The following is a 25,156-nucleotide window of genomic DNA, read 5'->3' on the forward strand; positions in this document are numbered from 1 at the left end:
ATGCAAACAAAAATCGAAAGGATTGCTATGACTATAAAATGTTTTTTTTTTATGATACTACGTCATTGGTGATGAAGTGTGAAATAACAGTGTATAAAATCAGATAATATGTGTTGATATCATGAAAGGTGTTAAACAATTTTGTCTTGTTCTACAGATTGTACAGTTCTAATAGTTGGATGCGATTCACCAGTGACTATTCAGTCACGCATCAGGGGTTCCAACTGCAGCTAACAGTGATCGCTGGATCTTTAGGTATGTACACACATCTAGTTTTGGTTTTGGTTTAAAGCTCATCTGGCCCGATTGGTGCGATGAGCTAAACAGTATGCAATTGTATTTGGCGTCCATCATCCATCCACAATTTCTAAATGCTTCCTCTTCATAATTTCTCATCCAATTTGGATTCTGTTTGCTTTATGGATAGGGCTGGGTAGGGGGAGTGGAAACTTCTAAACAGAATTGTGAAATTTGTATTAATTGTGCTTATTCATGCAATATTTTGGTATGATTGTATTTGTATTATATATTTTGTATCTGTTGTGAATTGTTTATATACATGTACGTACCACCTGGAAAGAAAGTTTCTTCTTTCTTTGGAAGAAGACAATACAATTCTATTCTATTCTATTCTAAAAGCTTTAGTGTTAAAATACTCTATGTTTAAGGTCACAACACTCCTATTTTCAAGTTTGCAACATAGAATGTAGCAAAATTATTAAAGTCAGGGTTTGTATAAAATCATTAACTAACAAAACAATTGTAATTCATTGCAAAATGTTTGTACTTTATATTTTTGTATGCATGCACGAGGCAATGACTCTTTCACATGTACTAACAAGAATTACGTTCTGAATTCTCAAACTTGTGACGGTTTCAATGATTGTAATGACTTTTCTGATGAGGAGTATTGTCGTAAGGATACACATTTTTCTTCAGTTGACTTGTTCAATCTTGTGAATTTGAATTGGCATCATCCATTCCAAGTCACGAGGTCCTTTTTTCAAATTTGCAACATAGAATACCGCAAAGTTATAAAAGTCAGGGTTTGTATAAAATCATTAACTTACAAAACAATTGTAATTCATTGCGAAATGTATGTACTTTATATTTTTGCACCCCCCAGCAAACTCGTCCTGCTTCGAGTGTGCATCTAACTTTGAATGTGTGTATGATCCAAGCTGGGTTTGCGATGGTGACTATGATTGCTTTAACGGAAAGGATGAATTGAACTGCACAGGTAAGATTGCAATTGTTTAAAATCACAGTACTATTATGTTCATTGAATGCTGCATCACTCTCTTGCTCTAAGTGGCGACACTATTATGTAGAAGGTTACAGCTCACTTATTTTGAATGTTGCAACTCTCTTGTTTTAATGCTGCATCACACTTATGTTAAAGATAGCAAGATTCTTAGGTTGAATATTGCAACACTTTTTCTGTGAAAGATGGAAGATAGCAATATTCTTAGTTTGTAAAATTACTAAAATATAGCAGTTGACAAATTAATTTCATTTATGCTAACCCTTCACCCCACAAAAGCTTTACAGCTTATGCAATTTGCGTGCTGACAACTGTTCATGTCCTGAAGATCATTGAATACTTTTGATTTAGGGCAAGTCAATTTGTAATGGGGGGGGGGGGTGGGGGATTATTCTACTGGTAGAGGAAGCTGGTCAACCAAAATTTCTTGGGCCAGTTGGTTCTAACCCCAAATTATATTACTTGTGCATTTAGGTCGATTAAATTTTGGCAATGATAAAGCACTTGTCAGTAAATGATATGATCATGAATTTCTATAGTTTCATGTTGACCAGGGTGTAGCAATGACTCTTTCACATGTACTAACAAGAATTGCATTCTGAATTGTCAAACTTGTGACGGTTTCAATGATCGTGGTGACTTTTCTGATGAGGAGTATTGTTGTAAGCAAACACATTTTTCTTCAGTTGACTTGTTCAATCTTGTGAATTTGAAATGGCATCATCCTTTCCAGGTCACAAGGTCCTTTTTTCAAGTTTGCAACATAGAATGCAGCAAAATTTTAAAAGTCTGGGTTTTTATATATTGACTACCAAAACAATTGTAAATCATTGCGACATTTATGTACTTTATATTTTTGCATGCATATGCACTAGTGACTTTTAGTTCAACTGGCATTAACTGTATACGTGCACTTTATTCCAGCAACCCCCGCAGCAACCCCCGCAGCAAACTCGTCCTGCTTCGAGTGTGCATCTAACTATGAATGTGTGTATGATCCAAGCTGGGTTTGCGATGGTATCGATGATTGCGATAACAGAGAGGATGAATTGAACTGCATAGGTAAGATTAGAAATTGTTAAAAATCACAGTACTATTATGTAAATTGAATGTTGCATCACTCTTTTGCTCAATGTTGCAACACTGTTATGTAAAAGGTTACAGCTCACTTATTTTGAATGTTGCAACTCTCTTGTTTTAATGCTGCATCACACTTATGTTGAAGATGGCAATATTCTTAGTTTGTAAAATTACTAAAATATAGCAGTTGACAAATTAATTTCATTTAGGTTAACCCTTCACCCCACAAAAGCAACAGCTTATGCAATTTACGTGCTGACATCTGTTCATGTCCTGAAGATCATTGAATACTTTTGATTTAGGGCAAGTCAATTTGTAATGGGGGGGGGGGGTGGGGGATTAATCTACTGGTAGAGGAAGCTGGTCAACCAAAATTTCTTGGGCCAGTTGGTTCCAACCCCAAATTATATTACTTGTGCATTTAGGTTGATTAAATTTTGGCAATGATAAAGCACTTGTCAGTAAATAATATGATCATGAATTTCTATAGTTTCCTGTTGACCAGGGTGTAGCAGTGACTCTTTCACATGTACTAACAAGAATTGTTTCTGAATTGTCAAACTTGTGACGGTTTCAATGATCGTGGTGACTTTTCTGATGAGGAGTATTGTCGTAAGCAAACACATTTTTCTTCAGTTGACTTGTTCAATCTTGTGAATTTGAAATGGCATCATCCTTTCCAGGTCACAAGGTCCTTTTTTCAAGTTTGCAATATAGAATGCAGCAAAATTTTAAAAGTCTGGGTTTTTATATATTGACTACCAAAACAATTGTAAATCATTGCGACATTTATGTACTTTATATTTTTGCATGCATATGCACTAGTGACTTTTAGTTCAACTGGCATTAACTGTATAAGTTCACTTTATTCCAGCAACCCCCGCAGCAACCCCCGCAGCAAACTCGTCCTGCTTCGAGTGTGCATCTAACTATGAATGTGTGTATGATCCAAGCTGGGTTTGCGATGGTATCGATGATTGCGATAACAGAGAGGATGAATTGAACTGCATAGGTAAGATTAGAAATTGTTAAAAATCACAGTACTATTATGTAAATTGAATGTTGCATCACTCTTTTGCTCAATGTTGCAACACTGTTATGTAAAAGGTTACAGCTCACTTATTTTGAATGTTGCAACTCTCTTGTTTTAATGCTGCATCACACTTATGTTGAAGATGGCAATATTCTTAGTTTGTAAAATTACTAAAATATAGCAGTTGACAAATTAATTTCATTTAGGTTAACCCTTCACCCCACAAAAGCAACAGCTTATGCAATTTGCATGCTGACATCTGTTCATGTCCTGAAGATCATTGAATACTTTTGATTTAGGGCAAGTCAATTTGTAATGGGGGGGGGGGGGAAGGGTGGGGGATTATTCTACTGGTAGAGGAAGCTGGTCAACCAAAATTTCTTGGGCCAGTTGGTTCCAAGCCCAAATTATATTACTTGTGCATTTAGGTTGATTAAATTTTGGCAATGATAAAGCACCTGTCAGTAAATGATATGATCATGAATTTCTATAGTTTCATGTTGACCAGGGTGTAGCAGTGACTCTTTCACATGTACTAACAAGAATTGTTTCTGAATTGTCAAACTTGTGACGGTTTCAATGATCGTGGTGACTTTTCTGATGAGGAGTATTGTCGTAAGCAAACACATTTTTCTTCAGTTGACTTGTTCAATCTTGTGAATTTGAAATGGCATCATCCTTTCCAGGTCACAAGGTCCTTTTTTCAAGTTTGCAATATAGAATGCAGCAAAATTTTAAAAGTCTGGGTTTTTATATATTGACTACCAAAACAATTGTAAATCATTGCGACATTTATGTACTTTATATTTTTGCATGCATATGCACTAGTGACTTTTAGTTCAACTGGCATTAACTGTATAAGTTCACTTTATTCCAGCAACCCCCGCAGCAACCCCCGCAGCAAACTCGTCCTGCTTCGAGTGTGCATCTAACTATGAATGTGTGTATGATCCAAGCTGGGTTTGCGATGGTATCGATGATTGCGATAACAGAGAGGATGAATTGAACTGCATAGGTAAGATTAGAAATTGTTAAAAATCACAGTACTATTATGTAAATTGAATGTTGCATCACTCTTTTGCTCAATGTTGCAACACTGTTATGTAAAAGGTTACAGCTCACTTATTTTGAATGTTGCAACTCTCTTGTTTTAATGCTGCATCACACTTATGTTGAAGATGGCAATATTCTTAGTTTGTAAAATTACTAAAATATAGCAGTTGACAAATTAATTTCATTTAGGTTAACCCTTCACCCCACAAAAGCAACAGCTTATGCAATTTACGTGCTGACATCTGTTCATGTCCTGAAGATCATTGAATACTTTTGATTTAGGGCAAGTCAATTTGTAATGGGGGGGGGGGGGTGGGGGATTAATCTACTGGTAGAGGAAGCTGGTCAACCAAAATTTCTTGGGCCAGTTGGTTCCAACCCCAAATTATATTACTTGTGCATTTAGGTTGATTAAATTTTGGCAATGATAAAGCACTTGTCAGTAAATAATATGATCATGAATTTCTATAGTTTCATGTTGACCAGGGTGTAGCAGTGACTCTTTCACATGTACTAACAAGAATTGCATTCTGAATTGTCAAACTTGTGACGGTTTCAATGATCGTGGTGACTTTTCTGATGAGGAGTATTGTCGTAAGCATACACATTTTTCTTCAGTTGACTTGTTCAATCTTGTGAATTTGAAATGGCTTCATCCATTTCAGTTCAGCTAGAAATATACGAATAAAAACGGACTATAGCAAAACCTTTGTATAAGACTATCTAAAATTATCAAAACTGAAAGCTTTCATTTGGGCCCTTCTTCATGAACATTAATATTAACAATAAGAAAAGCTCAATTTTATAACAAATTTGCTCTTTGCCAATCAAATGCGTTGATTCAGTAGCTTATAACAGTTATTGTTATTTGTTATTGATAACAATTTTAATGAAACAGGGCCCAGGTGTGGAGTAAATGATGATTATGAATGAACTGCATCAGTTTAGTTGTTATTGAAGGCAAGGTCGTTATGGAGTGCAATTATTGTATGGAATTCCTTTGCAAATATCATTGTACTTTTGATGATGTCTTTGTGCTTAGAATTGATTAGGATATTCGATCTTATTTTACTCTTTGAAAATGAATATTTTACTAGAATTTCCAAGGATCTTTCATCCTGCTTTTGTATAGCTTTTGTATCTCAACTCCCTGGGGAGCGTTCCAGCCAGGCATCATTTTACAGACGCTCAAAATGCTGAGCATACTTCATTAACTTTCGCATCCTACCGGGTACCCATTTAACGACTGGGTGGAGTGTGGGAAATTTAGATTAACGTCTTGCCAAAGGACGTTTATGCTGGGCTGGGATTTGAACCCCATACCTTGTGATCTGCGGTTCGATGACTTATCCACTAGACCACAACACCTCTACTACCTTTCTTAACCCTATATAGCCCGGGGGTTGGGGCTTTAGAAGCCCCCCCTCTACATTTTTCGCAATCATTTTTTAGTGCGAAAAACTCTTGCGCTGAAATTTTATGATTTTTTTCTTCTTCCGGGTCTTGAGCATCTTTTGAAATGAATTTTTCGAAAATCAAACCTCCTGTTACAAAGTCAGCCCCAAAATCACTCATTTTTGTGATTTGTGTAAAAACAAAAGAGATAAAACATTGGTTATTCGGTCTTGTTTATAATTTACCGGTAGGTGTTTGTTTTGGGGGTCAAAATAGTTGAATTATAGTTAAAAATGAAATAAAACAACAAAAACAATAAAATACATGAGTTAAAAAAACAAAGAAAACTAGAAATTTAATGCGTCATGGGGAGGAATTAGGTGGTCTGTCTTCAATTCTAATGATCATTGAAAGGTCAAAAAGAAAAAAAAGTGAAGAACAAAAATTGTTGGAGACGCCCGGACTCGAACCAGGGACCTTGAGGTCGGAAGTCAAGTGCGTTACCGATATACCAAAACGTTTCCCATAGCGATTACACGTAAACGGAAAATGAAATTCTCAAATCATACGTTGCAAGTGAAATATGAGCATGATCCCGGCATCTGATCGAGAAATAAATGGCACACTTATTGTCTCAGCTACAACATACTCGAAGCTCAGCAAGAACGAAGCAAAAACGACGGAGATATTGCTCGTGAAAGACGGGAATGTAGAATCCAGTTTTGAGAAAAAGTCATGCCCCATAGAGAATACACGCAAAATGTGAAAAATTGACATGCCTCCTTTAATCGCAAAAATACGCTATGATACTTTCGTCAAAATGAAAATTCGTGAATACTGCATTTGTAGAGAATTGTCTCAGCTAAAACATCAAAAATCGGAATTAAATTGATCAATATTTACAGAGATACAATCAATTTTCCAAAAATATGCTGACGTCATAATATGCATATTGAAATTTTGAGTTCGGAGGCCATTATGATGACGTCATGAGTTCATTAAGGGTCAAATGAGACATGAAATCATATCTCCAATTCATACTCTATCAAAATATGGAGAAAAAAATTGGGTTCACCTTGCATCCTAAAGCGCTACAATGGATTTTGTATAGGCATGTTTTTGCCCATGTATGCTAGGTATTACAAGAGCTCGCACGCACGGAAATTATCTTAAACAGACGCTCATTACCTTATTAATGTGCAGAAAAAGATGAACAGGGTATCAAAATGCTTGGAAAAATGTGCCGAATATGATGACAGAGAAAATCTGGCTATTCTATGTTGAAAAATACCAGTACGCTTGAAAACGCGCACGCATGCGTGCGTGCGCGTTTTTTTTGCAAAATGCTTAAAATGGCCTGAAACATATGCAAAATAAATTTGAGACGATTTGGAGCATTTTTATTTTTTGCGCACGCTTACGCGCGGACGTACACATGCGGGTGGTTCTTTGACCTGAAATTGACCGGACGGATATTGACCTTGATCATGATAAATATGAATAAGGAATGCCTTTCCGTTATGAATATATGATGATGAGTTGAAAGAACAAAAAAAAAAAAAAATGGCGCCTGGATGACGTCATAAAGACTTGATGTCTTTGAACATGTTCCTGTCATGTCTTATGGCAATGACCTATGACTGTGCCAAAATTGAACGAAATTGACTGAACCGATCTTGAGTTATCATCGGAACAAAAAAGTGTGGAGAAATAAAAAATAAATAATAATAATAAGAATAATAAGAAAGAAAATTCTGACGAAAACAATAGGTGATCTGTCGTAAACGACAGACCACCTAATTATCAAAGCAATAGATAACATACGGACTAACCTGGCTATTTCAAATTTGTTTGCTTTATTATTATTCCAAATGAGTATATGTAGTAAAAATGAATGTTTAAATATGAAGAATATATGATTTTGGGGTAAAAAGTTAAATATTATGACCTTAATTGCATAAATTACCATAAATGCAAACATCAGCTTATTTTCATGCAATTTGCATTCAGACAATTATTGCCAAAAGATAATAGCAAGTGAATGAAATACTTCATCACTGCACACACACGTGGGAAGAAAGCGCCTATAGATTTGAATACATTTGCTTGATAAACGACTTTGCATAGTAGGCCTATGATATCGAGCAAATGGCGATGCCTATGTTGTCCTGAGAAACTGTACATTATGCTAAGAATATCTTGTTTTATATACATCTCACATACGCTTTGGTAGGGTATCGTGTAGATTAATTGGGCAAGATTACAATAAAATCTCTCAGAATAACTTAAGTTATTTTTAGGGGTGAGGTTTCCTTTAATCATCTTAACAGACAAAATTTATCATATTATTGTACATGGGTTTTTTTCTTTACACTACTAAATTTTCAGCAGCGCACTTGACTCTAGGAGAAATGTTTTTTATCTCATCACCAAACTATCCTTCATTATTTCATATCTTAAACTTTAAACAAATATTTAAAAATAATTTTCTACATACTCTTAATGAATAGTGTTGAGAAAAGTATGTGTGTGCATATATGTGTGATTGTATATTTCTTTATTCATACTGATTAACAGGCAAAAGTGAAATGAAACACATGCGTTTGCTTTATGTTTAAGCAAATAATGCAATATTCTTTTGTTTTCCTAGGTACTACTACGGTTAGTCCAACCAACGACCCAAGTTCAGGTATTACCATTATAACTACTCCATTGGTAAACACGTCTTTAAACACTGCACTCAATTATTTCATATATCTTTAGACAAACGTTTTTAAATAATTTTCTACATACTCTTATTTTAGTGTTGAGAAGAGTACACGTGTGTGCATGTATGTAAGCGTGTGCTATTTTTATGTGCAAATACCCCATGTGTCACCTGTATTTTATAACTATTTTATCTGACCTTCTTTGAACCTAAATGTGCATACCTTATATTAAGCTACATTAAGGGTTGTTGTTGATTTTATTTAGACACAGTAAAAACACACTTTCAGCCCCAAAGGCTGTTTTTCAGTATATCCGTTTGTATGGTAATACCCAAATGAATTTGACGTCAAGATTACCATACACCAGAAAAAATACAATACAATCATATGAGCAAAAATAATGTTGGACATTATGGCAAAGTGCAATTGCAGTAAATAAAAGAAAATGAAATAGATTTTTTTTCAAGAATTTAAATCTATGACTTGAACCAATTTGATGATCTGCATGTCCTTTTTTTCATTTAAACAGACAAAATTTATCATCAAATTATTGTACTTGGTTTATTTCTTACACTACTAAAGTTTCAGCTGTTAACCTGACTGTTGGAGAAACGCTGTCAATTTCATCACCAAACTATCCTCATGAGTATCCAAACAACGCCTATTATACTTGGTACATCACAGCTCCATCAAACTACTCTGTGATCATCACATTCATAGCATTTGATCTGGAATCTTGCTGTGACCATCTGAGCATAGGGAATGGTCATACGCCTGGCAACTTGGTGGTAAAAACTTTCTCAGGACAAGATATACCAGCGTCTTTGAGGTTTGTGTAAATGTATACATTATTTATATTTGTGCATTTTTAATGCACATGCACTTGCATTTTAACTTGAAGAAGCCATATGAACAAAATAGTGTTTCACCTATACATGTGTCTCTAAATTTGCGCATGTGTGTGTGTTCATGTAACTCAAATGTTCTGTTATGGTGGGTGTGACGTCTCATCCCAACAAATTTTGATATAAGTACCAGTACATTAGTTTTTGTTGTGTGTCAGTTTCTATATTAATGCAATTTTGTCATTTTGGTCGGTCCGTTGTCAGTCGGTCTGTCAGACTTTTGTAGGTCTTTTGTCATTGTGATAAGGATATTTCTCTATTAAAGAAAGTAGGTGATCTTGCTCTCAACAGCAACTCACTTTCTCCTGTGCTACAAACTGAAAACCTCTGAGACTCTGATGTTATCTGCCATGTCTCAGATATTTAAAACCATTTTTGCCTGTACGACAGATTATGAGTTGGTGCCAGGTGGTTCCTTCACACTGGAAAAGAAAAGAAAGAAACGATGAAATCATACTTTGGGTAGTCTCTCCCAATGACATCTGATGTGGTTTTGGACACTGCTCTATGAAACGACTAACTATAATAATATGCAAATCAGGATGGTTTACAGCCAAGCTACAGTTAGATTAGTTTTGGGGTGTTCTTGCAAATGCAAACAAAAATCGAAAGGATTGCTATGACTATGAAATGTTTGTTTTTTGATGATACTACATCATTGGTGCTGAAGTGTGAAATAACAGTGTATCCAGAACATAGTGAATAATCAGATAGTATGTATTAATATCAGAAAAAGTATTGACACAATTTTGTCTTGTTCTACAGATTGTACAGTTCTAACAGTTGGATGCGATTCACCAGTGACGGTTCAGTCAAGCGTCAGGGGTTCCAGCTGCAGCTAACAGTGATCCCTGGATCTTTAGGTATGTACACACATCTAGTTTTGGTTTTGGTTTAAAGCTCATCTGGCCCGATTGGTGCGATGAGCTAAACAGTATGCAGTTGCATTTGGCATCCATCATCCATCCACAATTTCTAAATGCTTCCTCTTCATAATTTCTCATCCGATTTGGAGTCTGTTTGCTTTATGGATAGGGCTGGGTAGGGGGAGTGGAAACTTCTACACAGAATTGTGAAATTTGTATTAATAAAGTCACAATGAATGAGATCCGCAGAAATTTTTCATATAATTTTGAAAGTTTGCTTTAAAATTGCCCCCCCCCCCCAAAAAAAAAAAAAAATGCAAGAAATTACAAGAAAAACCTTCTTCTCCATAATTCATTGACCAGTTTTGATTTTGCCTGTTTTCTCTAATAGAGCTAAGTTACATACACAAAAATTCTACACAAAATGTTGAAATATTGACTCAAACATCAATTATATTTTTTGCTATTACAGCAGAACCTAGCATAACGCTAAAAAACAGCAGAACAGGGATAGAATGACGCTAAAATGCAGCGGAACATAGAATTATGCTGAAATACAGCAAAACGTAGAATGACGCTGATATACAGCAAAACATATAATGAGGCTAAAATACAGCAGAAAATAGAATGATGCTGAAATACAGCGGAACATAAAATGATGCTTAAAAATACAGCAGAAAATAGAATGATGCTAAAATACAGCAGAACCTAGAATTATGCCAAAATACAGCAGAACCTAGAATTACGCTAAAAAACAGCAGAACCTAGATTTATGCTGAAATACATGTACAGCATGAAGTAGAATTATGCCAAAATACAGCAGAACCTAAAATTACGCTAAAAAACAGCAGAACCTAGAATTATGCTGAAATACAGCAGGAAGTAGAATTAGGGTGAAATGCAGCAGAACATAGAATGACCAAACAAATTAAGAGAACACAGAATTGCGCTAAAATACAGCAGAACATAAAATTAAACTAAAATATGTAGGATATGATATTTTAGTGTAATATGTAGGGGAACCCTGTGTCTGCTCTCCTAATATTTCACTTGAAATCAACAAGATTTGTTACCGTTATATTGTACTCCCTTTATGCTTGATGTCATTTAATTTCTTATATATATATATATATATATATATATATAACTAGATTAAAGATACTATGTCCCTTTTGCAGCCAACATCACATTATGTAGAACGTTGCAGGAATTTTGAATATGTCATGAATGTCCTATCTGTGAAATTTAAATGTTAGCAGTGTCCTAGTATTCAAATTATGCAAGGAAACCCATTTACTTTCTAGACTTCCCTGTCAGACACTATTGAGTGACTGACTGACATCTTCTTTTTCTTTGGTAATAATTACATACATAAAATGAGCTGTAATATGGTAGGTACATTTGTCTACATCAATAACCCACTACTTGTAATGGCCAAAATCAAACTGATTGAATGTTTGTGCAGCACCAAACGTAAGACCATTCGGTACAAGGGTCTGAAAATCAGACTATTACCTAGGTGATTGCAATCACTTATGTGGATTCAACAACTAATGGTCTTTATTTTCCTAAAAAAAGCCATTTTCAAACCCTTTCGTTTTGAGGGTAGTTCTAAATAAGAATTGTCTTTCAAATGCCGTTGGAATCAAACATTTAAAAAAAAAATTGTTTGACCTGCAAATGGGACATAGAACCTGTAAAGTGTGCCAAAGGTTTTGTCAAAATTTGGGTAAGAACAATGTCATTTTGACATTGCAAAAAACAAAGGTTCTAATGTCTGCCCACTCATTCACTGTACATTCAGTTCGTAATTTCGACATAAAAATCTGTCAAGGCTTGTGGATAAAAGTACTAAATCGGATATATCTCATTACTCTAGCCACACATTTATTCAAAGAAGTGTTTTGGGTGGTCTTTTAACATTAACTGTTTATGTCCGTTGGGCCGTTCAATACTTTGGATTGAGGGCAAGTCGATTAGATATTACATCTGCATTTAGGTTGATTCAATTTTTATCAGTAGTTGATTTGTTTATGAGTTTCTATAATTTCATGTTGACCAGGGTGCGGCAATGACTCTTTCACATGTATCAACAACCATTGCATTCTGAATTCTCAAACTTGTGATGGTTACAATGATTGTGGTGACTTTTCTGATGAGGAGTATTGTCGTAAGCATAACACATTATTCTTCAGTTGACTTGTATAATCATGTGAATTTGAAAGGGCATCATCCGTTCCAATTGGCGAGAAATAACTATAACAGACTATATCAAAACCTAAATCTAAAATAATCTAAAATTATAAAAACTGAAAGCTTTCAACTGTATCAACACCTTGGTCCTGTTTCATAAAACTTGTTATTAATAACAAGTAACAATAACTGTTACAAGCTACTGAAATCGTGGCATTTGATTGGCAGAAAGCAAAATTGGCATAGAAATTTAGCTTTTATTATTGTTAACAAGATTTATAAAACAGGGCCCAGGTGTTGAGTTAATGATACTTATTAATGTACCCACCACTAAGATGTTATTGAAGGCAAAGTTGTATAGATCACAACAATTGTATTGAATTCCTTTGCAATTACCATTGTACTTTTGATGATGTCTTTATGCTTAGAATAGAATACAACACAACACCTCTACTACCTTCCATTAAGGCATCGGGTAACATTGTTAAATCTGAGAGGCATGGTCCTATGTGTTATCAGTGTCTGTGATATGGTGTAATAATGATGTCCTGAAAAAATTACGCTTCAAAATGATCATGGAGTGCCTCAAAAAAGTAAAAATCTTTGAGTGACCGGTTTTGGTAACCCGACACATGCTCCGCCGACATTTACTCCGCAAAACGCGACAATTGCTCTGCGACATTTGCTTCGACGTCAAATGCTCCGCCGACAGTTGCTCCGCCGACAGTTGCTCCGCCGACAATTGCTCCGCCGACAGATGCTCCGCCGACAATTGCTCCGCCGACAATTGCTCCGCCTGAAGTGACAATTGCTCCGCCGACATTTGCTCCGACGACATTTGCTCCGCCCAAAAAGTGTCCCATAAACTACAAATGCTACTAGTACTACGACAAATGCTTCGCCGACAATATTTTCTTTACACCTATTTTTTTCGTTTCTTTTTTTCTTCTTCATTTTCTGAATGCATTTCTTGAAATAATGTAGATGAAATGAAATGAATGAATGTTGATGAAGTGGGAGGAAAAAAGGAGTTACCTAAAAGTCATTTCGAATATACTGAAATAACTTTCCATCTATCACTGTACTTCCCATATAATGTATACTAAACACTCATTACATGTCGTGGGAAGTTTTTAAAAAAAAGTAGAGCAGCAAGCCACATTCCCCAATACGTGCATACCTCCTAGTTAATTTCAAGTAGCTCATCAATATGTAATACCTGAAATTACCTCGATCAATGCATCTTACTAGGTAAAGCATTATACAGTGTACTAGGTCATCATGGAAGTTTAGAAAATAAGGGCACTTATATACGTAAGGAAGAGAACCCATTCAGACGGGAAAAATGAGATGGCAGCCTTTCTGCTTATTCACATTTATACAAATCATTTTGTTGCAGTTTGATGTTAGTTCTTCATGATAAGCCAATTGCTCTTCTTCCGGTGGCCTCGTGAGTCCCTTAAATTATTCAGTGAAAACAAAGTACTCGAATGAAACGGAGTGTTTTACACACTAACATATATATATATATATATATTAAAGCTACATACACTTAACTAAAGGAAAGAAACCTTTAGAAAATGGACTGGATATTATTGAAAATATTATTCTAAACAAGAATGTACTACATGATTGTATTACTTTACGTTTCAATTTCACGAGAGAAATAGAACTCGAGAGGGGAGCAGAGAAGAAGTGATGGAAATGAAAGAAGACTAATAGCATGAGAGGAAAGAAAAGAGCAAAGAAGACAAGAAAACGGTGTAAACAGGAAAAGGAGGAGCATGGGAGAGAGAGAGAAAGAGAGAGAGAGAGATAGCCTTGAGCTTTGGATCAGCTAATGAGTAATACATGAAACAGATTTTGAGCGGAGTAATTATCTTTCGCCGGAGAACTTGCGTAAGGAGCTATAACTTTATTTTTTATTTTTTTAAATCAAACATTATGGGGAATAGCAAAAAAACGGTTGTCTTCTTTGCTCTTTTCTTTCCTCTTTTCTTTCCTCTCATGTTATTAGTCTTCTTTCATTGAGGTAATTTCAGGTATTACATATTGATGAGCTGTTTGAAATTAACTAGGAGGTATGCGCGTATTGGGGAATGTGGCTTGCTGCTCTACTTTAAAAAAAAAACTTCCCATGACATGTAATGAGTGTTTAGTGTACATTATGTGGGACGTACAGTGATAGATGGAAAGTTATTTCAGTATATTCGAAATGACTTTTAGGCAACTGCTTTTTCCTCCCACACATCAACATTCATTCATTTCATTTCATTTACATAATTTCATGAAATGCATTCAGAAAATGAAGAAAAAAAAAAAAAAAAAAACAACCCGTGAAAAAAAAATATTGTCGGCGAAGCATTTGTCGTAGTACTAGTAGCATTTGTATTTAATGGGACACTTTTTGGGCGGAGCAAATGTCGTCGGAGCAAATGTCACCGGAGCAATCGTCGGCGGAGCATGTGTCATGGAACCCCGGTTTTACCACACTCATTTTCCCCAATAGACTGTAGTGTTATGAAAACCGTTAGGCAAACACAAAATTTGATTCCGATTTCCAATCATAAATATCTTGATAATGAGACAGGCGATCGGCTTGTAAAAGTCATGGGGTTCCTGACTGACCTATTTATAATTATCATTGCAGCATGAGCTAAATCCAGGATTTTGTTTCAGAATCTGAGACAAAGTTACCCAATCCCTTAATATTATTCAAATCGAAAAATAATCTACTACGATCTTAATCATGTTAAAATGTTGACTATTTCACCTACCCGGTATAAGTGATTTTCCATTTATGTAGAATGCTGTAATGTAGTGGAATGTGCTATTGTGTACCATGTGAATGATTTCTTAGAGACGACCAAAATGTATGACAGATCTACCTATGAATGGTTATTTTCTGCTTAGTTAGACCTGTCAGACTCTTCATCATGTATTCTACTCAAATTTAAACCAACAAGGGATTCATCTTAACTTGAGATTTAGGTTTTCCTTTTGTAAAACGTAATTTCATACTCAGGGTTTGGGGTTTGGTTTACTGAATTAGTAAAACACGAACCTACATGTACATGCATATACACATACTGTTCATGTTAATTTTCCCCTTCTTATTATATGATATTTTCTGTTTATCAAACAGCACCCTGTGTTCCTCTAGAGAATATAGGTGAATGTGGACAATTACCGTATGACAGAACATACTTCTCGAATCAGTATTCTCCAAATTCTCCTCAGGCAGTTCTTTCTTACAATTTTGTGAGTAGCTCCAGTGTGTTTATATCTTATTTCATTCTCTGGATTACACATAAATATTTCTTTACACTCGATAACTAATGTGCTGTAGTAAAGCAATTTTTTTCAGAAAGAAATTTATGAAGGATGTTATCAGTATTATTACAAAGGAGAAACTTGTATCATAACGTCCATGCCAAAAGTGTCCATATAGATTTCCTTCATACAAAAAAGTTGCTTTATGAGATGAACTAAATTTTATACAGGCCAAAACGATTGCATTGAACATACAAAATATATAACAGTAGCAATAAGAGGGACTGCAGTGATGCTAGTTGCACAGTTTGTGTCGAACCTCTTTCTTATAATATTGAGTTGTAGTACCTTTACATTGGGAAACCCTATTTCATTTCATCCATCCTGCATTCATATTGAAAAGGCAATGTTTTGTTTTCTTCTCTGCTGTTTGGGTCCATGTATTTTTGTTGTATACCTTGCCAATTAAATATTTGTATTTTGAATTACACTGTGCCATGAGCCTGGGTTGAAAGGGAAGTCCACCCTGATATTAAGTTGGTTTTAATAGAAGCAAGAACATGAGAGAAACACGTCAGTGAAAGTTTGTGCAAAAACCAATTAAAAATAACAGAGTTTTTTATTTTTGAAGGTGCTATCAATCAAACATAAATTGGTAACCCTGTGACGTATCTTTTGAGCTCTCCTCCCATTTGCCCTGTACTAAAAAACTTTCAAAAATTATATTTTCCCTGAAGAAAATTGTCAATCATACATTCACTCTAGATATAGTTATTGCTAATATGTTGTATGGCAACCCATGTAAGAAACAAATGTATGCCGTCATCAATAACTAATACCCCATTCACAGTGGCCTCAAACACCGCGACAGCAGCAGGACTGTCCCGCTGCTGTCGCGGTGTTGTCTTCAGTGTGAAGGCTCGGACCCGTTATAAACTATCGCGGGATAACACCGCCTCGCGATAACGCCGCGACAAACTATCGCTAGGTTCGCCTAGCTACAGCAGCGGGACAGTCCCGCTGCTGTCACGGTGTTTACTCAGTGTGAAGGCTCTCCGCTCTAACACCGCGACAAACACGTGTGATTTGTTTACTTACCTATCACTGACGTCTTTTCTCCAGCAATGGGGAACATAAAGCGAAATAGAAATAAAGTAACCAGTGGATTCAAATTGATTTTATTATAATGTAGATATTATAATTATCCAAATAAAAATATTTCACACTTCAAAAAATTAAAATATTCTGACTGGAAGCAATAAAAATGCTAGTTTTTTAAAAAGTAATATGATCGAGGATACAAAAAGCAACTATATCGGGGTCACTCGCGGGTCATGAGCCATGCATACACGTGTTTGTTACGGAGGTAATAAAAATCACCCGCTGCAGCGTGAATGGGTACATGATATTTATCCCGCTGCTGCAGCGGGATAACTTTTCTACTGTGAATGCATTTGTAGCGGTGTTATGGCGGTGTTTGCTCCGCTACAACGCCGCTACAAATTTCAAAACCACTGTGAATGGGGTATAAGAAAAAAAATGAAACTTTATGAAACTTTCTGTGCTAAGCAAAGTGGACAGGAGGTCTCAAGATACATCACATAACTGCCAATTCGTGTTTGATTTATCGCAACTTCAAAATTCAAAACATTTCTTTAATATTTTTAATCAAATGTTTCTCAAACTCTCTCTTTCTGATCTGTTTCTCTCATTTTTCTGCTTCTATACCAAACCAACTTAATATCAGGGTAGACTTCCCCTTTAAATGTTTAAATCTTTTATCACATTCCTACAACTATTATTTTGAATGAAGATTATACACAGTTTACAAGGTTGTCATCCCAGAGCCATCGACCTTGCATGCAACTTACTGTTTCCTGAATGCATCCATCAAGGACCTACAAATCGCCCATGCTACTCAGATTGTGTGAATATTACAGCACACTGTAGAGACCTCTTTGAGCAGCACTCAAACATGTCTTGGCCTGTGAACTGCAAAGACTTTACAGATAAAGGGAGAACACCTGATGGTTACTGCCAGGGAGCCACAGGAGGTAGGGATGATACAACATTTCATTTCATTTCATTTATTGGTTCAACCATTTTTTTAAAACAACATTCAGAAATACAAACAATGTTTGAAGGACATATACAAAACATGTTGGACATACAAAGTAAAAATGGTTAGGGAACCTGAGAGAAGCTTAACCCTATTTAGCCCGGGCTATTTTGAAACTGCATAGCCCAGGGGGGGGGGGTGGGCTTCTAAGGCCCCCCCCCCCCCCCCCCCCCCCTATGATCTCGGCCCTGAAACGCCCGATCGTCGCGAAAATTTGCATACATGTCAAGTGAAGTGTTAAGCATTCTTTCTCACTACATATATTTGTTCGACCATTTGGAATAATAATACAACACAAAAATTGAAAAACCAGGGTTATTCCTTATGTTATTTATTGTTTTGATAATTTCTTATGTATTTCCTTGTTTTTTTAACTTATGTATTTTATTGTTTTTGTTGTTTTATTTCATTTCCAACTATAATTTAACTATTTTGACCCCAAAATAAACACCTAAACTAAACTATAAACAAGACCAAATAACCAATGTTTTATCTCTTTATTTGAAAAATGAGATTTCCATATGTTTTGTAGACAAATCACAAAAATGAGCGATTTTCGGGCTGACATGCAAAGACAAAAGGACACGTGACTTTGTAATGGTAGGTCCAATTTTGGAAAAATTTCTTTCAAAAGATGCGCAAGACTCAAAAGAAAAAAGTCACAAAATTTCAGTGCAAGATTTTCTTGCATCAAAAAATTATCGCGAAAAATGTCGAGGGGGGGGGCTTCTAAAGCCCCCCCCCCCCGGGCTAAATAGGGTTAAGCTTGTAAGTGGGGTTCCCTGTACAATAAACAGGTAAAATTGTATAACAAAAACCAGATAATAAACTAAGACAAAACTAAACCATGGCACCCGTCGGCATTCACTGGCTATTTTGTTACGCCGCAATAGCCGGCAGCAACTGCTCTGGGCGTTATTTCTTCAAAGATGTAGGGTTAGGGTTGAAATTGGGATTTTAGGTCAGGGTCGAGGCTATGATTAGTATAGTGTTGGGTATAGTTTTGAAATCAGGAACTCTTTTAGTTTTATAGACAATAACCATAGAGCAATTATCGCAGAAGCATGTATTGAACAACTGCAGTTAATGTACACTTTAATACTATAGAAGGAGTTCCTAGTTGATGGCCCTGAATTTGATAATTTAATATGGTGTCATCTTGTGTAGCACTCATGTTCATCATGCTGTGACGACCCTAGCGCTCCAACTGGTCCAGCGGTTACTTCAAATTGGTATCCTAGCTTGTCATAGATATTGCATGATTAGTTCATCAGTAATAGAAAGCCAAATCTAAATCAGGAAATGTTGAATTCTGCTCTTTAATTCACACCTTGTCTCTCCCTCTCTCGTTCTCACTCTTTCCTTGTCTTTTTCTCTTCCTGTTCGTTTCTCCCATCACTATCTATCTTTCTTAATATTGAAATTCCCACTTTTCTCTCTTTCAACCCATCCCGTCTCCAAACATATAAAATACATTCCTATTATACATATTTAATCGTTTATCATTATTCATTGCATGTTGCTGTCTTCCTTTTACTAATTTGGCACATTGTAGTTGAGTTTTTATGCACATTTTGTCTAATTTTGTCTTTTAATCAAATTGTATTATTTTTTTATGGTGATTTATATAAATACATACAGGTGAATTAAACGGGTACCTCCTTGAAATGCTAGAGCGCCGTATGACAGCCGTGCTAAAGCCAGGGTAATAATCGGGAGCGCCAGGAGGGTCAAATCTGACTGACATGAGCGCTATACAAGAACCCACTATTATTATTATTATTATTATTATACTACCAACTTTAAACCATTGTACTTTTCGATATTAGATAAGTGTTTCTTCAGTTTTGTAATTTTTTTTGCATGACTCCCTTAATACTGGTATAGACCCTATAAAAAATTCATATATCTTTCTTTACAATTTATTTCTATGTTAGACCTGTTCAAAACTGACATCTGTGGTACAAGACCAGCATATAGACAGAAATTTGCCGAAATAGTAGGTGGCGTGGATGCAAATGAAGGCGAATTTCCCTGGATGGTATATTTGAAAGATAACGGATCCGGTTTCTGCGGAGGTACTCTAATCTCTTCCGAATGGGTAGTGACAGCAGCTCACTGTGTGTAAGTTGGACCTTTGCACTTGTTTTCATAAAGCACACCGTACCAGTTACAAGGTAACCAATCAAAGGGCGTACAGCATTATTACCCTGGTCAGTGGATTGATTCTGCGATTTACAGTGCACACTCTTTACTCCCTTTGGAGCATTCCAGTAGGTAACTTTTACAGGCTTGCACATGCTAATCTATTAAAACACAGTTATGTTTGCATCCCACTGGGTATCCATCTAACACTTGGATGAAGAGCAGCAATGTAGAGAAAATGCCTCGCTGAAGGACATAGTACCATGCTGGGCCTAAAACCCAGGACCTTTGTATCCCCATTCAAATGTTTAAAATACATATATGACTCCTATTTCATTCAATAATGATTTTTCAATGTTTGCTGTAGAGGTCTAAAGCAGGTTCCTGCAAAATCACAGCAATACTATATTTCCCATCCATCATTTGGTCGTGGGCAACTTCAATAGCCCCTTTTCTTGAAGGAATATTCTATATAGAATAAGAAGCTCATGCAATAATTGGTTTGGTATTATTTCCTTAATAACATATTTTAGAAATAGAAAGTATAAAGTGTCTTCATATCACTGGGAGGCTCTAAACAGTATTACAACTGGTGATTGGATGTCCCCTCCTAGATTTGATAATCATAATTGCTGTATTATTAATTTACGGCTCAAAAAGTATGTAGAAAGAGCATAAATATTGTAATATACCAGGTAAACAATTTTACAAAATGGAGATATTGTTTTATTTTCATTTCATGAGGAACATACATGTATGGATTGAAGAAAGTTTGGCAGTCTATTATCTTTTGCTTGATAATACAGAACTATCACTTCCGAAACACATCAAATGTTTATCCTTTATACAGGCGCGGATCCAGGATTTTCCAATAGGGGGGGGCCGGAAATTTGAAAATTGCGCAGACCTTTTTTTAAAACTCAACATATCAATACTTACAAGGTCATATTAGAAGCACCATACCGGTACAATTTTTGTCGTTTCAATCGGGGGGGGGGGGCTATAGCCTCTTGCCCGAAAAAGTAATTTTCTGGTTTCACAATTCGGCTAGTGAGCGAAGTGATCGAGCAAAAATTTGAGCATAATATGTACATGTATATTACGAAAGTGTTATTTATCACGAAAATAAACGAGAGCTCGCTGTCCCCCCCCCCCCCACCCCATTACGCGCGAAGCGCAGAAGCTGTGATGTTTCATGAAATTATTAGAGGAGAGGATTCGTTGAACCATTCTCGACTCTAAATCATTGTTTGAATTTATTTCGTCCCCCCCCCCCTCTCGCGCGAAGCGCAGAAACTTTGACCTTTCATAGTTTAATAAAATTATTAGAGAAAGAATTAGAAGATTCGTTGTTCCATTCTCGACTCTAACTTCTTGTTTGAATTTAGTTCGTCCCCCCCCCTCTCGCGCAAAGCGCGGAAGCTTTGACCTTTCATTAATTATTAGAGAAAGAAGAAGATTTGTTGTACCATTCTCGACTCTTCTTCTTTGTCTGAATTCAGTTCCCCTCCCCCTCCGCGCGAAGCTCGGAAACTTTGACCTTCCATAGTATTGAAATTATTAGAGAAAGAATTAGAAGATTCGTTGTTCCATTCTCGACTCCAAATCCTTGTTTGAATTTAGTACGTCATCCCCCCCCCTCGCGCGAAGCGCAGAAGCTTTGACCTTTCATTAATTATTAGGGAAAGAAGAAGATTTGTTGTACCATTCTCGACTCTTATTTCTTGTCTGAATTCAGTTCCCCTCCCCCTCCCGCGCAAAGCGCGGAAACTTTGACCTTTCATAGTTTAATGAAATTATTAGAGAAAGAACTAGAAGATTCGTTGTTCCATTCTCGACTCTAAATCCTTGTTTGAATTTAGTTCGCCCTCCCCCCTCTCGCGCGAAGCGCGGAAGCTTTGACCTTTCATTAATTATTAGAGAAAGAAGAAGATTTGTTGTACCATTCTCGACTCTTATTCTTTGTCTGAATTCAGTTCCCCTCCCCCTCCGCGCGAAGCTCGGAAACTTTGACCTTCCATAGTATTGAAATTATTAGAGAAAGAATTAGAAGATTCGTTGTTCCATTCTCGACTCCAAATCCTTGTTTGAATTTAGTCCGTCATCCCCCCCCCCCCCCCCTCTCGCGCGAAGCGCGGAAGCTTTGACCTTTCATTAATTATTAGGGAAAGAAGAAGATTTGTTGTACCATTCTCGACTCTAACTTCTTGTTTGAATTTAGTTCGTCCCCCCCCCCTCTCGCGCAAAGCGCGGAAGCTATGACCTTTCATTAATTATAAGAGAAAGAAGAAGATTTGTTGTACCATTCTCGACTCTTATTCCTTGTCTGAATTCAGTTCCCCTCCCCATCCCGCGCGAAGCGCGGAAACTTTGACCTTTCATAGTTTAATGAAATTATTATTAGAGAAAGAATTAGAAGATTCGTTGTTCCATTCTAGACTCTAAATCCTTGTTTGAATTTAGTTCACCCTCCCCCCTCTCGCGCGAAGCGCGGAAGCTTTGACCTTTCATTAATTATTAGAGAAAGAATTAGAAGATTCGTTGTTCCATTCTCGACTCTAAATCCTTGTTTGAATTTCGTTCGCCCTCCCCCCTCTCGCGCGAAGCGCGGAAGCTTTGACCTTTCATTAATTATTAGAGAAAGAAGAAGATTTGTTGTACCATTCTCGACTCTTATTCCTTGTCTGAATTCAGTTCCCCTCCCCCTCCTGCGCGAAGCGCGGAAATTTTTGACCTTTCATAGTTTAATGAAATTATTAGAGAAAGAATAAGAGGATTTGTTGTTCCATTCTCGACTCTAAATCCTTGTTTGAATTTAGTTCGTCCCCCCCCCCCTCTCGCGCGAAGCGCGGAAGCTATGACCTTTCATTAATTATAAGAGAAAGAAGAAGATTTGTTGTACCATTCTCGACTCTTATTCTTTGTCTGAATTCAGTTACCCTCCCCCTCCGCGCCAAGCGCGGAAACTTTGACCTTTCATAGTTTAATGAAATTATTAGAGAAAGAATTAGAAGATTCGTTGTTCCATTCTCGACTCTTAATCTTTCTCTGAACGTAAAGCGCAGAAGCTTAACGTTTTATTAAATTATTAGAGAAAGAAGACGATTTGTTGTACCATTCTCGACTCCTGATCCTTATTTGGATTTAGTTTACCCCTCCCGCGCGAAGCGCGGAAGCTTTGACGTTTCATTAAATTATTAGAGAAAGAAGACGATTCGTTATACCATCCTCGTCTCTTAATCCTTGTTTGAATTCAGTTTCCCCTCTCTCCCACGCGAAGCGCGGAAGCTTTGACGTTTCATTAAATTAGTAGATAAAAGTATAATTTGTTGTTCCATTCTCGGCTCTAAAATCTTGTTTTAATACAGTTTCCCCCCTCCTGCGCGAAGCGCGGAAGCTTTGACATTTCATTACATTATTAGAGAAAGAAGATAATTCGTTGTTCCATTCTCGACTCTATATCGTTGTTTGAATTTAGTTTTTCCCCGCTCGCGCGTAGCGCGGAAGCTTTGACATTTCATTAAATTATTAGAGAAAGAAGACGATTCTTTGTACCGTTCTCGACTTGTCAGAATTTCAAAAATATTTCCTTGTCTGCTCCTTTTTCGTCTTATGTCCTCTCACTGCCCCTACCGCCCCTGGCTACGCGCCTGCTTTACAGGGAAAATGAAACAATCATGATTGTGATAGCACACAATTAGACTAGTAGAAATGAAAGATTTATTACACCAACCATGGATAAATCCATGGTTTTACCAACATGAGTTCAAATACAAGCACAAGCGAGTTGGTATGAGCTCAATCCAAATGAAGGGCAAAATAAGAGTTGTGAAGCGGCCCTACCGCTAATTTAAAATTTGACTGTTGAGTATATAGCTTCTATTTAAAAGACATCCAAAATAGTGTGCCCTTTTTAAATTTCTCACTAAAGAGTGGTGACCTTTGTAGCGCAGGGGCTGTTTTTAACGTTTAACTTTGAATCCGCGGCTCGAGATTTTTTGCGGCCGGCCCGGCCCCCTCTATTTAATGACGTTTGCCAAGCCTACTGGAATGACCCCAAATCTCCCGATTACAGTTTTTCCCTTATTCGTTGTTACTGTCACTAAGCGCCATTTCCTCCCCCCCCCCCACCCCCCCCCCCCCCCCACTCACTCAGTGTTATCTAGGGTACGCGCAATTATGTTCCCTCTCTTTGAAAGCACCCCTCTATCTCTGGTGTGTAAAGTCAGTACGGGCCGGACTTTGTTGCGTGAAAAGTAACCCTTTTTTTGAGATTTTGGAAACACAAATGGGGGGGGGGGGGACTTTCTTCGTTATCATTTCTCCTTTTTTTTTCTCTCTCTCTCTCTCTGTTTCTTTTCTCTTCTTTCTTTTCTCTTCTCTTTTCTTTTCTCTTCTCTTTTCTTTTCTCTTCTCCTTTTTTTCTTCTCTTCTTTCCTTTTTTTTCTCTTCTTTTCTTCCTCTTTTTTTCTTTTTTTTTGCGCCGCCAATAGGGGGGGCCGCGGCCGTTTCGGCCCCCCCCTGGATCCGCCACTGCTTTATACCGTAGATACCATTGCCAATAGAATGGAAATAAACTTCTTTTATCAATAAAGTTGTGATTAATCATTTTGTCACAATCATTCATGAAAAGAGGTAAGAAAAACTATTCCAACTCTATGGGCAACAGTGTATGTATATGTGTATATATATATATATATATATATTTGTATATGAATGTATGTTTATATATAAATATATATATATATATATATATATATACATATACACACATATACATATTTACATACGCTCTTGCCCGTACAGGTGGAATGTTCTTTTTCTTACCTCTTTTCTTGAAATGATTGTGACAAAATGCTTGATTCTTGATAGACAAAGTATGTCTTTTCACAACTTTATTAATAAATCTCTATGACTCTTCAGATTTTTATATATACGGTATACATATATATGTACATGTGTGTGTGTGTGTGTGTGTACACATTATGCATATGCACACATACATGTTTTTGATCATGGAATCAGATTTAATGCACAAATTTTTGTTACATGCCTCGTTATTATTACAAATTATTTCATTCACCTGGTACAAATAATTATATTTCAAAAGTCGGAATGCGAG

The 25,156-nt window shown here is 36.5% G+C and overlaps 1 protein-coding gene across 1 annotated transcript in view; it reads left to right on the top strand.

The window, feature by feature from the left end:
- The window catches only part of LOC105439626 (atrial natriuretic peptide-converting enzyme-like), a 37,981-nt gene that overhangs the window by 6,045 nt on the left and 6,780 nt on the right, over positions 1-25,156 (top strand). The window contains exons 6-17 of the mRNA XM_030985193.1: positions 158-255; positions 1,127-1,240; positions 2,189-2,326; positions 3,219-3,356; positions 4,255-4,392; positions 8,476-8,514; positions 9,116-9,362; positions 10,204-10,301; positions 12,367-12,474; positions 15,643-15,758; positions 17,584-17,824; positions 19,827-20,013. Coding sequence (XP_030841053.1) covers positions 158-255; positions 1,127-1,240; positions 2,189-2,326; positions 3,219-3,356; positions 4,255-4,392; positions 8,476-8,514; positions 9,116-9,362; positions 10,204-10,301; positions 12,367-12,474; positions 15,643-15,758; positions 17,584-17,824; positions 19,827-20,013 — 1,662 coding nt within the window. The remainder of the gene's footprint in view (positions 1-157; positions 256-1,126; positions 1,241-2,188; positions 2,327-3,218; positions 3,357-4,254; positions 4,393-8,475; positions 8,515-9,115; positions 9,363-10,203; positions 10,302-12,366; positions 12,475-15,642; positions 15,759-17,583; positions 17,825-19,826; positions 20,014-25,156) is intronic.

This window comes from Strongylocentrotus purpuratus, unplaced genomic scaffold, assembly GCF_000002235.5.
Source record: "Strongylocentrotus purpuratus isolate Spur 01 unplaced genomic scaffold, Spur_5.0 spur5_scaffold_14, whole genome shotgun sequence".
NCBI classification, from domain to species: domain Eukaryota; kingdom Metazoa; phylum Echinodermata; class Echinoidea; order Camarodonta; family Strongylocentrotidae; genus Strongylocentrotus; species Strongylocentrotus purpuratus.